The sequence below is a fragment of the Rhipicephalus sanguineus genome, chromosome 11, assembly GCF_013339695.2.
Source record: "Rhipicephalus sanguineus isolate Rsan-2018 chromosome 11, BIME_Rsan_1.4, whole genome shotgun sequence".
NCBI classification, from domain to species: Eukaryota; Metazoa; Arthropoda; class Arachnida; order Ixodida; family Ixodidae; genus Rhipicephalus; species Rhipicephalus sanguineus.
Genome location: NC_051186.1, coordinates 60834077 through 60850767, shown reverse-complemented (window position 1 = coordinate 60850767; position 16691 = coordinate 60834077). Strand labels below are relative to the sequence as shown.

General features: G+C 45.0%; 1 protein-coding gene across 1 annotated transcript; it reads left to right on the top strand.

Annotated features, from left to right (window-relative positions):
• The first annotated feature begins 434 nt into the window (after positions 1 to 434).
• Positions 435 to 16435, top strand: LOC119375073 (papilin-like). Its single transcript, XM_049411149.1, has 5 exons — positions 435 to 522; positions 1317 to 1529; positions 7664 to 7855; positions 11286 to 11465; positions 15909 to 16435. Exons 1-5 carry the CDS (start codon positions 456 to 458, stop codon positions 16433 to 16435), a joined length of 1179 nt encoding a protein of 392 aa, XP_049267106.1. The 5' UTR covers positions 435 to 455.
• Positions 16436 to 16691: the final 256 nt, after the last annotated feature.

Below are 16691 nucleotides of genomic sequence, written 5' to 3'. Positions count from 1 at the left end.
AAATAACATACATTTTTATCCCATGTGTTTTTTTTTTCGAAATTCATTTGTTTACCTACAACCATGCCCTATCACTTTATTTCTCGTGACTCTTCCTTCTCACACGTTGTATGACTAAATACTTACGTATTTTTGCGTCGCATATGAGCGCTCGCCTGAGGTCGCCAGCATGAAAAAAACATTATTTGTTTTGCATTTGCATGTATCGGAGTTTGAAAAAATTCGGGAAGGTCATGCTGTATTCTAATGCGTCCCGTCAGTCATATGTGCGTAAACAAAGTACCCCATCTTTTGAAAGGCCATCACTCTTTCTGCAAGCTCACAATTGCGTGTTTCGTTTCCTTACGATCCTCCTTACCTGAAAACGTCAACAGCATAAATGTTGAGCACAGTATTGTGCTACGTTTATCGAAAACAACTTTATGCTTGAAAACGTTTTCAGGAATCTACAAGCGATGAGGACGCTAGGCGGCTTTCTTGCTCTTCTTGTCTCTGCTACATGTATTCATGGCACGTTTTCTAGTAAGTGAATATGACATCAACGTGTCTCCGTGGTTCTAATTTCTTTTATTTCGCCGATCGTGCGTTCAGCGAATTATTGTTCTTTTTTTTGTGAAGAAATCGGTTTGGCTCGTACACGTTTTCTGTTTCTGTCGATCACATCAAGCTACGCAAGTTGCAGATGGTGGATGACTGCGGCCCAAATACAGTAAAATAGCTGAGAGATCCAGTGTTTGTTCACACGGCTGACAATTTCTGCGTAAAATACTTTTCGAATCTGTTGTATATATAAGAAAACGCTGCATACCAAGCGCAAACGCAGAAATGCGCAAATTTCTTCTTTCTGACATATCGTTCGGCGCAAAGCATTCTTCACAGCGCACAGTTTTTAGCCGCTTCCTTTTCCGTCAGTAAGTCTGCCTCACCCATGCTATTTTTGAAGGTATTAGCAAACATTTCTAACTTCTTGGTAAAGACACATGTGCACATTAGTGAAAAGAATATAAAAGTTTCTTTGCCATATACGTTGTAGCAGTGGTTGTCCATTTCACAGGGCGGTTGAAAGGATCAATGTCCCCATGTAATCCACCTTTGTGTACATACTAAAGTCACCTGAGACGTAACTAATAAGTGCTATGAAACAAGAGACTATGTACACTCTGAAGTAAACAGACAGGACGCAGCACCGCGTATTGTCTGTTTGTTTGACCTTATTATTTGTCTTTCATCGCGCTTAATTTTTATGTCTCAAGTCGATTCACACCAACTAGCCCAACTGCAATCTCTAATAATCTGACCTTTTGTCGTTATTTCAGTCTTGGGCATGAAGAAACCAGAACTGAAACTACCAGACTACTGCAGCAAGCCACCATTTTTCGGTGGCTGCCAACCGATAACAAAAGAGTGGTACTTCGACACAACCGAAAAGATTTGTAGACCGACAGGTGCTGGTTTGTGCTGCGCTGGCCACAACCGCTTCGTCACAAGAGACAAGTGTCGCGAAATGTGCGATCGTCGACAAAAGCTCTGTACGTATATAATTGTGTAGAAAAATATCTTTTTTTATTTATGGTTTCGTTTGACGAAAGCGTAAATAGTTATATTGAGAGTGGCTGTCCCTCTGGAATGCGCTTCTCCCATAGCAAAATGTTATGCCAAAGAAGGCCATTAACCAAGCAGATAAGTAATAGCGAATAGCCGGTGGCGAAGGGATCTTACACACCATAGGAAGTGAGGGAAAGAGAGGGTGTTGGATGGCACGACTGTTACGCTGTGAATTTGATTTCTGCAACTGAAGCACAGCGGGAATTCGCAAAACTCTTGTGTGAAGAAAAACTCTCTCTTCGTACAGGAGGAAAAGGAAGAAAGGAAGAGAGTTCAGCCAGACGCACGTCCGTTTTCCTACCCTTTACACTGAGAGGCAATATATCAAGAGACTAAAAGAAAGAAAAAAGACATAAGGAGGTGCTATCGGGTACATGTGCCTGTCCATTACACGCCTAAAAGCGATCGCTTAACCCGGTCATTTTAAGAAACGCCAGGCCTGCACGCAACCAGCCGCCTGGTCACAGCGAAAGCTAGCGGAGCGCCCTTTCTAGAGCCCGCTGTAAACTCTCTTTGTTTAACTACTAACCAAGAGGGGGCCCTCGGCGTGGCAGCCGAGTATTGTACCACAGAGCCACGCTGTTGCTTGAAACTGCTTTGAAAAAAAAATCCTACACAGGCGTCATCTCTGGCAAGGAATTGCGCTAACATATGTAATGTAAAATATGTAACATATGTAACTAACACACTTACATATGCTAACTTACGCTAACATATGTAAGGGTAGAATAACAGCTAGGCCTCACACTATGCGAATTGCATAACGAGTGTGTGCTTTCAATCTTCCCACCCACTTGAAAGGGCTCAGCCATAATTGTGCATCGTCATCAGTCGCATACAGCAGCATCCAAGTGAACTTAATGCGCCACAGATGTGTAGCAGGTACCTCGCTCATCCGCAGAAAGACGAAGAGTGACATAGTGGGTGCTTCCCCACTTCTAAAAAATTATGCTTTATGGCGTAGTGGATACCTTGCAAGTGTACTTTTATTAGTTGCCCCAAAAGAGTTTGGAACGGGCCCTATTGGAAGGCCGCTCTTCCAGCTTTCGCTGTGACTGCGCTGCGCGTTGCGCGCAGACCTGCCGTTCTTTTACAGCGAAAGCTGTTATGAGATCACAACAACAGTCGTTTTTGGCGCAGTAGTTGCCCAGCGATGCCGCCGGTGTCCGTAACCGCTATTATGCAAAATAAGAAAAAAGCGAAATAACATTTCGCTTTTTTTTTTCAACCCTGGATTTCACAATCCAGGATTCAATGGGGTTTGAACCTGGGTCCACTGCGTAAGAGCCCAGTATTCTACAATAGAGCGATGCCGGTGCTTGAAACTTCGCAGCAGGAAGACCCTACACAGGCTTCATGTCAGAAAAGAACCATATTAGCATATGTAATATAACGTGGTAGAACAGCAAAATAACAACCAAGCGTCACACAACGCCATTTCTGTAACAAGGCGTCACACAATGCGAATTGCGCAACGAGTGTGTCGTTTAATGCTTCCAATCTATTACAAAGGGCCTAGCGATAATTCATTGTCATGGGGCACAGCACCAACAAAGTTCACATAATGCCTTACAGATGTGTAGCGGGTACCCAAGAGAGCCCATAAGCCCCCATGATCTATTTCCTCAGGGGCCCACCAAAGTTCTTTCCCCCATTCTCTGTCTTTGTGACGTTAACATATGCTACATAGCGTGGTAGGAAAGTGAAAGAACGACCGGGCGTCATACAATAGGAATTACGTAACTAGTGGGTCGTTTAAAGCTTCCAACCCATTGCAAGGGACTCAGCCATATATCTTCATCGTCATCAACCACCGCATCAACAAAGTGCACATAATGGCTTACAGATATGTATCAGGTACTTCGCTTCTGCGCGAAATGACGAACAGTGGCATGGTCGGTGCTTCCCAACTTCACAAAAAATATGATTTATGGAGTTGTGGGTACCTTGCATCTGCACTTGTATTAGTAGCCCCAAGAAAGCTTACAATGGGCTCTAGAAATGCCGCTCTTACAGCATTTTCCTGTGACTGCGCAGAGCTTTCCGCGCAGGCCTGGCGTTTTTTGGCACCGTAGTGGTCCGCCGAAGCCGCCGCCGCCGGTGTCCGCAACCACTATCGCGCAATATAGAAAATTTTGGAATAAACAAAAAAAGCAGGATCGGATGCGATTTAAACCAGGGCCCTCTGTGTGGCACTCGAGTATCCAACCACACAGCCACCCTGGTGACTTAAACTCCTTGGCAGAAAGACCGTACACAGGTGTCACGTCAGGTAAGAAATCACGTTAACATATGTAACATAGCGTTGTAGAAGAGTAAATAACAGCCAGACGTCGTAACGAGTGGGTTGTTTAATGCTTCGAACCTATTACAGAGGGCTCAGCCATAATTCTTCATCATCATCAACCAAAGCATCTACAAAGTCCACATAATGCTTTACAGAGGTGTGGCGGGTACCCTTCTCCACAGAATGAAGAATATTGGCATAGCGGGTGTTTTCTTATATACATCGCAAAAGTTATGATGATTTGTTGCTTAGAGGCAAACTTTCAAGTGTACTTGCATTAGTTGCCTCAACAGAGTTTACAATCGGCTCTAGAAAGGCCACTCTTGCAGCTTTCGCTGTGACTGCGCAGCGTGTTCTGCGCAGGTCTGGATTCTATTGCGATAGCATATATATAGACAGTCTCCGCTGGTTTTTGCCGTATATATATATATATATATATATATATATATATATATATATATATATATATTTATATAAAAGCCCCAAAGAAAAATAATTCGGACAAATGCTTCCAAATCGCGGAATCGAACCAGCGACCACTCGCTCCGCAGCGCGTGGCGCTAACCACTACGCCACAAAACGCAGACGCTTCAGGTAGCTAACGGCGAGCGTTATATACAAACCCTTTACCGCTGGCAGGACTCAGAGACGGCAGGCGCTTATAAGCGTTTCTTCATTGCCAGCGAGATGGCGCGAGGAGCGCAACGGGCGCAAGTAAAAGTCGTCGGCCAGCTCGCTCCTTTTATTTGCGCAGCGAGAACCTTGCCCTTCCGCTGTCTGCTCGCGCGGTAGTTAATAACACGCTATGTTAATCGTGTCTGTAGAACAAAATCATTACTTCCTTTTTGCAGTGTTTATACACAAATTACGCTTCATTTATGTGGCATCCTTAATGAATTTTCAGAGTAGCTGTCCTATATTTCCAGTGGGTATATATTTCCAGTGTCCTATATTTCTGTCGTTCCATAACTGTTTCCATACATTAATGTCCCTTTAGACAGAGGAGAAACCAGCTTCTTGTCCATAGTGCGCTATTTCTGATGTTCCAAGTGCATTATAACGAAATATTGACCTCTATGTTACCGCATGGACAGCAGTGTTCCAGCAAGACACACAAGTATCTAACGCGAGCCTGGAACGAAAGCAGCAAGAAAACAAGCATACGAGGCCGCCCTTTAAAAAGATCTGTCGAGCCATATGCCAAAAGAAAACGCCACACCTGCGCCGGACACCCAGCGCAGTCACAGCGAAGGCTGTAAGAGCGGCGTTTCTAGAGCTCGTTGTAAACTCTGTCGGGGCAACTGATACAATAACACTTGCAACGTAACCACTGCGCCATAAGTCATCACAAGTTTTGTGAAGTATATAGGAAAGCACCTACTATGCCATCAATCATCATTCTGCGGAAAATCGTGGTTCCCGCTACACATCTGTAAGGCATTATGCTAAATTTGTTCGTCCTGTGGCTGATGACGATGAAGAATTATGGCGGCCCCGCCACGGTGGTCTAGTGGTTATGGCGCTCGACTGCTGACCCGAACGTCGCGGGATCGAATGCCGGCCGCGGCGGCTGCATTTTCGATGGAGGCGAAAATGTCTGAGGCCCGTGTACTTAGCTTTAGGTGCACGTTAAAGAACCCCAGGTGGTCGAAATTTCCGAAGCCCTCCACTACGGCGTCTCCCATAATCATATCGTGGTTTTGGGACGTTAAACCCCAGATATTATTATTATAAGAATTATGGCTGACCCCTTTGTAATGGGTTGGAAGCATTAGAGGACCCACTCGTTACGCAATTCACATTGCGTGATGCCTGCTCGTTATTTTACTCTTTTATCACGGTACATTACATGTGCTAACAAGATTTCTTGTCCGACATGACGCCTGTATAGGGCCTTTTGAGAAGGAGTCTGAAGCACCGGCGGTGCTCTTCGGTATAATACTCGGCTGCCACGCAGAGGGCAGGAATTCAAATCGCATCCGACCCTGGATATTTTTTTCTGATTTCGTTTTTACTTATTTCTCGCGATACCGGTTACGGACATCGGCGGCGGCGGACAACTACGGCACTGTAAACAGCTGTTGTTGTGATCTCATAACAGCTTTCATTGTAAAATGATCACCTCGTCCTGATCCCATCGACAGCACAATGACACAGCGTTAAAAGCTGCAGCTAATGAAAGGGAGAAACCAGCAAACAGGCACTGTCCTCTTTGCCTTGCAATTTGTTATTCGACTTCACTCATGCGAAAAGCTGTGGAAGGTCTGTGGCCAAGTCAAAACGTGGCCTTGCACATTGCCTTGCTCGTTCTATTCGAGTTTTCCGTGGGAACCAGTGAGTTATGAGGGACAGTACAGTTTTAAAAAGTCTTAAGAAAATGAGACTCTCGTATTCCTAAGCAAGCCTCTACTCAGAGTTTGTCCTTTATTCGACCGAGTAGAGCGCCGCCGCTCGACTGAAAATGCTGTAACGCTTCTCAAGAGTTGGACCTGATGATTGCTAATAAGTAGTGAGAATATCAGTGTACTTTAAGAAGCAACAGGTAGTCGAAATTATCCGGGAACCTCCACTATGGCGTGTCTCCAAATGATATCCTGGTTTTGGCTCGTAAAAGCACACAAATTATTAAAATTTACGTTTCAAAGATAGCTGCTTGAAAGATATATACCTTACATCTTTCAAGAGAGTCCTTTATGCATCGTCGCAAAATGAAATCTCAAAGCACGTATTCGTGTAACGAGCAAATGTGTCCAAGGTGAAGCAAGTTATGCAACGTAGAGACACAATATTTGTGGTGCAGTACCTGAAACATATCATGACCACCTTAAATAGGTGGTCACCTGCCAGCAAAAATTAGGGGACGCTTAAGCTTCGCCTTTAAGAGTTGAACGCGATAGCGATATCCTGCCCCTAGTGCGCACTTCGAACACTACGAGTGTTTAACAGAATGCGCGCACTAAGGTGTGTGCCTTATGTAATGCACCCACTACGTGGTCTTAAGGGAATACGCGCAGTAATGTGTGTACCTTTTGTAATGGGTGGCTGTCTTTAAACAACCAAGTCGTTATGATATTGACGTGGTGTGACGCCCGATGGCAGTGTACGCTTGTACCACGCAATATTATTGCGATGTTACATCTCGTGCTGTGACACCTGTATACAGGACGCGTATTTTTGGGAAGCATGAAAGTTACTTTCAGTGCGGCTCCAAGCAGAGGCGTGGCTGTGGTAGAACACCTGCTTGCCACACAGACGGCCTGGGTTGGATTCTCACTCGGACCCAACATTTCTATTATTTATTTTATTTGCAGCTTTTCGATTTTTCGGCCACGGACAAGATGATGATTTTTCGCTCACAACCAATGGCGCCGACGCCGACGGCGGAACTTCTGCGATACGAGCTCTTTAACGCTATCGCGTTAACATATTGTTACAGAGACGAAGTGTAGGAAGACGAAGAGATGGTGAAGCTGACTGGCACGGGACTGTGGTGATCGGCCGCCCTGACTCTTGCTAAAATTATTCTCTGTAAATACGTATTGTATATGCTCAAACAAGCACGTATCAATGTCAAGGCAATTTTGCTGAGCTGCAGCACGCAAACCAGCCGTGATACGTTACCGATAAGCAGATTTGGTTTGGACCACTTACAATTTAACATGTTTGCGGCACCTTTTTCTAGTGGTGAGCTGATGACGCTCTCAATTTGAAATGAGTAATTGTCACAGCCTACAAAAAGGGCGTACTAATATCTTTTTTCCATCTTTCCAGTATCCGGTAAGGTAACACACCCCAACGTGTGCGTGACAACACCGAAATTTGTTTCGTGTGGCCAGAGGCAAAGTGCCTGGTATTTTGATTCTGCCACCAGAAAATGCAAAATGTTCAGCTTCAACGCTAACACTTGCGGAGTTAGCGGCAACATATTTTTATCAGAGCTGAAGTGCCAGTATGCGTGCATGCGTAAGTATGGAAATATTTTTTACCGTAATAAAATGCCAAAAGTGTCAGTGTTGATACGATATACGAAAACATGTGTTTATTTAGAAATGTCGCACCTCCTGGGCTATCTACTCGTAATAAGAGCGAACTATCTACGAGAAGTGGCGCAAGACGACGGAGACGGAAGTGGGATATTTTAGGGCCAGCATTTTATGCGAGTTCTTTTCTACCAAAAGTAGTAGATAGGATTAATAGCTTTAATAAATGAGGAATCTAGAGCATTATAAACGAATTACGGTGAAAATTATTCAATGCAGCACGTGTATGCGCTGACATTTTAGACCCTGTCGATCTCGCCATATGTCCAACTTTACGGTCATGCAACAGCATCTTTCTCAACAATCATCATGAAGGCCACACACAAACAATGTATATATTGTGGCGCACATTTAAAAAAAGATCAAGGACGAATACGATACTTCATAATGCGAATTCTGTACGCAGCTTCATGTTGGGGCAATGCCAACTATGTTTAAAGCTTTGGCTATCCGAAGTTGTAGCAATATAATATTTATTACATATATTGGCACAGAAACTGCCAGTGCTCGAGTGCTACGCACATCACTCTGTGCATTGCAGACGTCGCGAACAAAGAGAAACGGCGACAGCTATCGAGTGCTACGCACACCACTCTATGCAACGCAGGCGTCGCGAGCCAAGCGAAACGCTGCCAACCTCGTTACGACAAGCGAAGCCAGCCGCAGTGCACGTAGCAGCCGTGTATGCGCACGAGCTCCAACCGAGGGGCCAGCGCGCGTGACGGAGGAAGAAAGCTAGCTTAGAGGCCAGTGGCTCGTGATATCGACAGACGCCGCGTTCGCTCTCTTTCGTCCTCGTTCGCTCTATCGGTTACGCCGCCGACACCAACGGCGACGCCGCTCAACGCAGGAACAGGCGCCTAAGAGCTGCGCTTTAAAACCCGCTTTAATGAACGGAAGTAGGTTGGGCGAACTTGTGCCCGAGAAGGAAACAGGAAACAACTAAAACGAAAGTCTCCTAGCAGCTGTAGAGAACAGTTTTATTTCTCCTCAAAATCTACACCTCCTCTTCTCTTCCTCTCCTTGTGTTCCGCGTGGTGCGCGCGCAGTTGTTACGACCTTGGTCGTGCAGGCACATGTACTCCGCCACACTTCATCTTTGTTTCGCACGTATGCTGCAAACAATTGGAAGGTCATGGAAATCGACCAGCGTACGTGGTGTAAAACCATGTTGTGCTGCGTATATATATTGCTTGCTTTAAATAATATACTCATCCTCACCACTTAGGCGCAGCTGCCCTGTTGCAGTATTACAGCTGCGTTGTCTTGCTAAAAGAAGCAAGTGCCCACTCAGAGTTTCCACTTCGCACTCGTTCGACTGCAGTCGGTGTTTCACATTTGAACATTTTGAAAATGCAGTTTGTTGACGAATGCGCTAGCTGTTAGCAATGTTTCAATCGTATTCAGAAAACTGCTCCATGCAGCGCGTAGTCGAGACCAAATGACGTAAATGCGTGCACCATTGCAAAGAATGGCCTTGTCAACGCCCTCGGTATAATTTTGTTGAAACTGAGCGGCTTCGTTGAAATGAAGTTTTTTAATGGCATGTCAAGTGAGCTACGCCATTTTGATGCGGTGACGTTTAAAAGTTGGCGGGCGGCAATAGTCCTAAACTTTTAGACATATATAAATAAATATTATTAGCCAGAATATTTCTGTCTGAGCGAATATTAAAATGATGTCACATCAAGTGGCGGAAGTTTGGATTATCTGGTTTGCATACCACATAATAGTAGGGATATAACATTCGGAGAAATACTGCTGCTGCCGATATTGTGAAAAAAAGAGTAACGAAAAGACGAATACGCTATTGTTTGTTAGTGCACATTCGAGTTCTTTTGCGTAACTGAAATGACGTCATATAGGCGGGAATTGACCAAAGACCACTGCTTCGATTCCTTTATTGAGGCAACACCAACGACCGAACAATTTCTTAGCACTATGCAGTCTCAAGGAAAATACACCCAACATGATAAAATAATCAAAGGTACCAGAAAGCGACAGATCAACGGCACCAGCGCCTGCACACCTTTAAGCTCATGGCGCTTTGCGAGCTAGCGTTTAGTATTATCGGTGCCAAATTTAGGGAACACCTTCAATAAACCGGTTTCTTGCACACATGATTAGCGGCAGTGCGGTAGTTGTCCGCCGCCACCTCCGCCGGTGTCGTTAACGACTATTGCGTGAAAAACGGAAAAAAATGAAATTAAATAAGATACATCCAGGATCGGATGGGATTTGAATCCGGGCCTTTTGCGTGGCGGTCGAGTATTCTACCACTGAGCCACGCTGGCGTTTTCTTTTTTTACAGATAGTTTTCAATTTCATATCACAAGCATACATATTCAACACAAAAAATACAAACAACACACACACAATGATGGTGCTATTTAGAAAGATCGATCTGTCGAAAAGTTAAAACCTCTTCAATGAAACCAGGTCATCTAACAAGACATCCATATTGGTGGTTCTACCTAAACTCCATAGAATTCTCTTAAATATATTGCATTTTCGATGAAATAATCTGTAGCGGAACGACCTTCTAGATCAGCATTTTGCACCGCCATTCTCGTTTTCCATATGCTGTGCACGCCTACCAGCATAACAATGTCATAGGGGAAGCCTGTTGTATCTGTGGGAAGAAAGCGAATACCATAGGGAGTAACCAGTCATTCTTTCTTTGAACTGCGTTGAAAAATGTCCCATACAAATACTGCGTCCCAGCAATCCAAAAATATGTTTTCTGTCGTTTCTGGTTTGGTGCTTGAAACTCTTTTGCAAAAGGCCCTATGCAGGCGTTATATCGGGAAGGAATCGCGTGAACATGTGTAATATAGCGTGGCAGAAGAAATTAACAAGCAGGCGTCACACAATACTCATTTCGCAAAGAGTGTGTGGTATAAAGCTGCCCACCTGTGGGGCTCAACCATAATCCTTCATCGTCATCAGCCACATTCAGCATCAACAATGTGTAGCAGGTACCTCGCTTATCCGCAGAGAGACGAATAATGGCATAGGGAGAGCTTGCCTACATCATAAAAATTATGGTTTCTGGCGTAGTGGATAGCTTGCATGTGCACTAGTATTAGCTTCCCCAAGAGAGTTTAGAACGGGCTCTTAAAATACCGCTCTTCCAGCTTTCGCTGTGACTGTGCTTCGCGCTCCGCCCAGGTGTGGCGTTTTTTGCACGCACCATTTTTTACACACCCGAAAGTTCTTACGGCCGGTTTAAACGGCTGCGCTGTTAAAATAACTATCCATCGGCACAATTGTCTGCTTTGCTTCTCGCTTCTTAGTATGCTGGTAATTTACTTCTAATTCATAACAGTTGAACAACTACCTCTTTATTGCAGCAAAGATGACACCCACACCCATATGCAGCGCAAATCCCGCGATGGAAGGGTGTTTCATCAGGAGGAAGCATTGGTACTTTAATTTTACAACGAACGATTGCATGCGCTTTCCAAATAATCATTGTGGAAAAGGGGCTAACAGCTTTTCCAGCGTTGAGAAGTGCATGCTATCATGCAGCTGTAAGTATTTGCACTTTTGCTTGTATCCATTGTAAACGATGTTATCGGCTATTTTTAAACAAGGCTTGTTTTGCGACAGCACTCACTATTTGTCACTGAGATGACTGATACACAACGGCCACATTACTGTTGTATTATGAAGACGGCAGGGGCGATGTTTTCGCTGATTGTAAATTACTCTGGCAATTAGCACCAGACTCTTTAGAAGGGAAAACATTCCGTGAATTACTTAATAATGTAATGCCCACTGTATCATATTTGATACATTAAATATAATGCCTCAAAAGAGGTAAAAAACCCGTCAAAGCTTCATTGAAAAGCCGTTATTGGATATTTAACATGTTATAATTAAGTTACACTGAGTTACCCATTTAATCAAATTAATTAATTAATTTTAATTAAGAGTAATCAAGTTATGTTCGAAATAAAATTTCACCCTTTTTTTCCTAAAATGAACTCTACAAGAAGAGTATATACGGTGAGTGTTTTCTCACAACTTTTCTCAAGGCAGAACGCCTTTTGGACATTACAGGGTTAATAGAACCGCAACACAGAAACAACATGGGTAACAAAGCAAGTACATTCCTGGGTTGTGGCCCTATAGTGAGTGTTAAGGTAATGATGATTCGGCCACATCATTCTCTTCAATCGTAGTATTGTTGTTTAATTATCGACCATATGCCTTTACCTAGAGAATAATTCCCGATGCGGTTAAAAGAAGTTAGACAACGTACCTTCGCATGTCACATTTTATTTTGCTATATTCACGAGAGGCGCATTCAATTACCATCTACTGTTAGTTGTCAAATAGCGTAGAGCATTCGTTAGAGCTCCATATTGAGCATATATACTTGGTGTCTTATTTGGTGTTTCAGTTAAAAGATCATAGAAAGCAGTAGGGGGGATAGTTTACTACAAAGGTACATGCATGAAACAAACAATAACGATACAATAAATCAATAAATAAAATGTGCTATAAAAAAGTATACTCTGAAACACTGTTTGCAACAATTGTAATTTAAGTAATATACAACTCAATAATTAGTGAATGGTTAAGTGACGCTGTGTGAAAAAAAATAACAGCGTCTTAGGTAATACAACTTCCATTTTCAAGGTTATTCGAATCGATAACAGTTGTAGGGCAAGAAAGGAATACTTGTGGCACTTAATCCGTGAAGTTGGAAGAGTTATTAGTCAGAGGAGAAAATGCCTGGGCACTTATTTTCTACTGACACCTCGAGGAATTCCAGAGGCTCAAAATTGAGCCGGAAGCTCATACATAAAAAAAAAGTCACAGTTTCGCCGCAAGGGCGAAGCAATGAATGCGATAGCAAGGAACTAATGCTATACGAAGTGAGGCTCGCCAATGGATACTCTCGGTTTGAACAGCGCTTCTGTTGCAAGGCGGCCGAAGGCGGCCGAAGCAGCGAAGGAAACTAGCGTGCTTCAAGTGTCGAGCTGTGACACTTGATAGTTCGCGCTCATCTTCTGTTTGTTCGTTTAGCGGCGTCCCTGAGCTCGAGTGACATTCATACGCGCCGTAACATGAGCGCGGACATCACGGTGAAAGCGTGAAACATTCCTCTACCCCTCGCCACGAGAAAACCGCGCGAGCAGACAGCGGAAGGGCAAGCTTCTCCCATGCGCAAATATAAGAAGAAGCGAGCGAGCTCGCCGACGAATTTTAAATGCGCCCGTCGGGCTCCTAGCGCCACCTCGCTGGTATTGAAGAAACGCTTATTATCGCCTGCTGTCTCTGAGTCCGTCCAGCGCTAAATGGTGTGTATATAACGCTCGCCGTTAGCTACGTGGAGGATCTGCGTTCCGTGGCGTAGTGGATAGCGCCGCTCGCTGCGGAGCAAGGGGTCCCTGGTTCGATTCCGCGCTTCGGAAGCATTTTTCTGAGTTATTTTTCTGTGGGGACTTTATAGATATATACATACTTATACATATACGGTGCATGACGGCGGCGACGGCGACGGCAAAATCCAGCCGAGACTGTCCATATAATTGCTATCGCAATAAAATTTCCCGCTCTTCTTAATGTAGACTGCGGGCAATTCATACAGGCCACTGGCATAAAAAGTGGTTACTTTTAAAATAAGCTATGGTAAGGCTTTTTGTTTTTTCTATACTCTAGGTCTTTACTTCCTCTCGCACAATAGCGCATGTGCATAGTTTACTGATTTTACTTACTACATATACATATTTCAGTAGCATTGGTTATGGGAAAGACGTTAGTCTGAAAAATTGGTGGGTGGAGTGTACCTTAAGAAAACATTTCATGCTATTAATTTCTAACGCACCATTCAGTGTATGCTGTTTTCCTCGTGAGAACAGTGTAACACGGCAGCACTAACGAGCTCGTTTCGCAGAAATACTGCTGTCGTGGTATGGCGTTGTGTGCGAAAAATTGGCGTTATCAGTGGGCGAAATATTGAGACAGATGCAAAATAAATAACAAAAGTCGTCGGTCCCAGTGGGAATCGAACCCACGCCTTCTGTGTGGGAAGCAGGTGCTCTGCCACAGAACTATACGCCTGGGCTTGAAAGTTTTTCGGAAAAACACCCGGTATACAAATGTCATGCAATATTGTAACCCATGTAAAATTGCGTGGAAGAAGCGTAGAATTTCACCAGGCGTCAAGACATCGGAATTGCGCAACAAGTGCGTGACTTAAGGGCCCACTCATTACGAAGTACTCATGCATAATTAATCATAATTATCACCAACAGCATCAACAAAGTGTGAAGCTGGGCAGGTGCGCGTGTTGCGTTACGGATGCGTAGCGTGTATTTCGCCAATTCACAAAAGGAAGAATTATGGCGTAGTGGCCACTTCAAAATAGAACTTGGAGTATGCATTCTACGATAGTTTGAAACAGGCAATCTTACGCGCAGAGACATTCTTGTCCCTGTGGCACTGTTGAGGTGGTCACCGAGAAGCGAAACCTGTCTAGCGATTGAGAAGGAGATGCGAACGGTGCCCTATTATGCCATCACGTTCTACTCTTGAAGACGAAGCGCAAGCGTCTTCCAACTCTGTTTTTAACACGAAAGTGTTTTGTGCCGCGGTCCACCAAGATTTTAGTGGCGCAATTTCGTCACGGATATGACGTTGATAAAATGGACACTAACGGATGAGAAGCAAAAAACTGTATGAAAAAGTTACGCACCGGAAATCGAACCTACGACCTCTTGGGCCACGAAGATAAGCACCCGGCGATCTACCGGCTAAGGTGACAAGGAATTTGCGCGATATTCCACAAACGCGGCTTATATCTCTGACACATTCTCCCTCACACGGTGCTCTCTGTTGGCGGGCCTAGACGGGGCGGGGCGGTGCCGCCGTCTGTGGCCAGTGCAGTGAAGTAATGCGGCATGACACTTACCAACGCCGATAGAGAATAAAATGGCGACGACGCAGTTAAAGCATGGCCTCTGGGATTGAGTGCCGGCGCGCATTTTTGGAAGCCATGGTTAAAGCCTCTCGATACCAGCGAAAAACGCTGGCCGCGCCAGCATCGGGGTGTCGCCCTAGGCGTAGTTACGTTCTTTGCCTTTCGCTTCGTCCTTGCGTGTGACGGCTTGTTGTCAGAGCAGTGTAGCTTCTGCATCTACCAACGGATTGCGCCGCCGCCGAGACAGAGGCCAGAGGGACGTGGACCGCCTGCGCGCGTTCGCACTTCGTACGAACGTCTGCCTCCCGTGTTGCTGAAGCGCAGTGTGGTGATGTATGCAGAAGCACAGGTATAGGTTACCCTATTACTCGGGAGCGCACACCATGCCGTTTCCCTCCTTAATTGACAACACTTTGAAGAAGTTCATATCGATTACCCGTGTTTATTATGCACTTGCTGATGTCACCTTTGCGCGGCATTTACGATATGCTGTGCCCAGGTATATGTTAAAAACTGCAGCTACAACAACGGTCAAATCGTGATCACGGGCGTTAGTCGTCGCGATGGAGATATGCTATTAGGCGTCAACGTCGGTGCATCCAAGTCAAACATTGCGATAGCTGCCAAACACCAACAGACATTGTACACTGTCTCATAATCATTACACAATAAGCATTACTTCTTTTAAGGCATGGTTCACTTTCGTGTCATGCCGATTCCTGTGACGGAGGGATCAGCCATGTTTTTTTTTTTCATAGTACTCGAGTACAGAACCTTTTTTTCCTGGTAGTTAAGGTACAGAGTTTGAGATTATGTGATTTTCAAACGCCAGGAAGTGTGAATGTACTTGCCACATAGCCCTTGTTGTACTGTGCGCTGCGAAAGCAAGAAGAGGAGACTCAGGCGTTCAAGGTTTTTGCAATATTGTTCCTCGCAATGTAATAATGAATGTGCCACGTTGCGTTAGATATTTTAGTATGCATTGATACATAAATTTACATGGTCTTACGAAATGACTTATGCAGAGCCGTCTTTTCTACAGATAACCGATTAAAGGTGCCCCACTCAAAAGGCAACGGGACAAGTCAAAATGAGCTGCCCGGCAGCCCCACAGCACCTTTCCCAAATTATCGACCACACCCGCCACTCATCCCAACTGGCCCGTCCACACCACATGCCCTTCCTATACAGCCCACTCCTCCAGGACACCCGAATGAAATCGGCTTACCTGGCGCTCCTGGGCTAAACGGTGGGCCTGGTCCGGCCCTTCCTCCCAACATGCCTGGGCGTCCAGGAATGCCAGGAGTACCGAGCAGCGTCAGGCCCGCTTCACCCGGTATTGCGCCCATTCCCGGCTTACCCGGACAGCCAAGTCATCCTGGCGCGACTCCTCCAAGTGGACTACCCATGGGTCCTGGCCTACACAGCCCGCCTCCCTTTCAAACGGAAGGGAGACCCACTCCACCAAGCTTTCTAGCTGCTGGATCGGCTGGATCCAGAGTGTCGGGCCCGCCCATTCCACATATGCCGCCTCTTCAACCTGGTCTTTCTCAAGGACGGCCAAAATAGCATGTGGCGGAATAAATAAAACTGCTTTTCTCACTGTTTTATGAGTCAGTTAGAGCCTATACTATAAAACATAACGTGAAATATTCTTTCCATAGATGGTCTGTTCGCTTCGCATAGCATTCGTATAAGTAATTCTCAAAATAACACGTAGCCTGCTCAATCAACATTCGTGCGCGGAGCAGCCTTTGATAATTCGTTCAACTTACATTTCAGGGCGCTAAAAGCGCCGCGCATTAGGCGAAAGTCACGGGGTATT

Excerpts from the sequence above, each read along its gene's own strand:
- LOC119375073 (XM_049411149.1), top strand. The coding sequence starts at position 456 with ATGAGGACGCTAGGCGGCTTTCTTGCTCTTCTTGTCTCTGCTACATGT. Across the intron at positions 1,530-7,663 it reads CGATCGTCGACAAAAGCTCT|TATCCGGTAAGGTAACACAC; the intron begins GTACGTATATAA and ends CCATCTTTCCAG. Across the intron at positions 11,466-15,908 it reads GTGCATGCTATCATGCAGCT|ATAACCGATTAAAGGTGCCC; the intron begins GTAAGTATTTGC and ends TCTTTTCTACAG.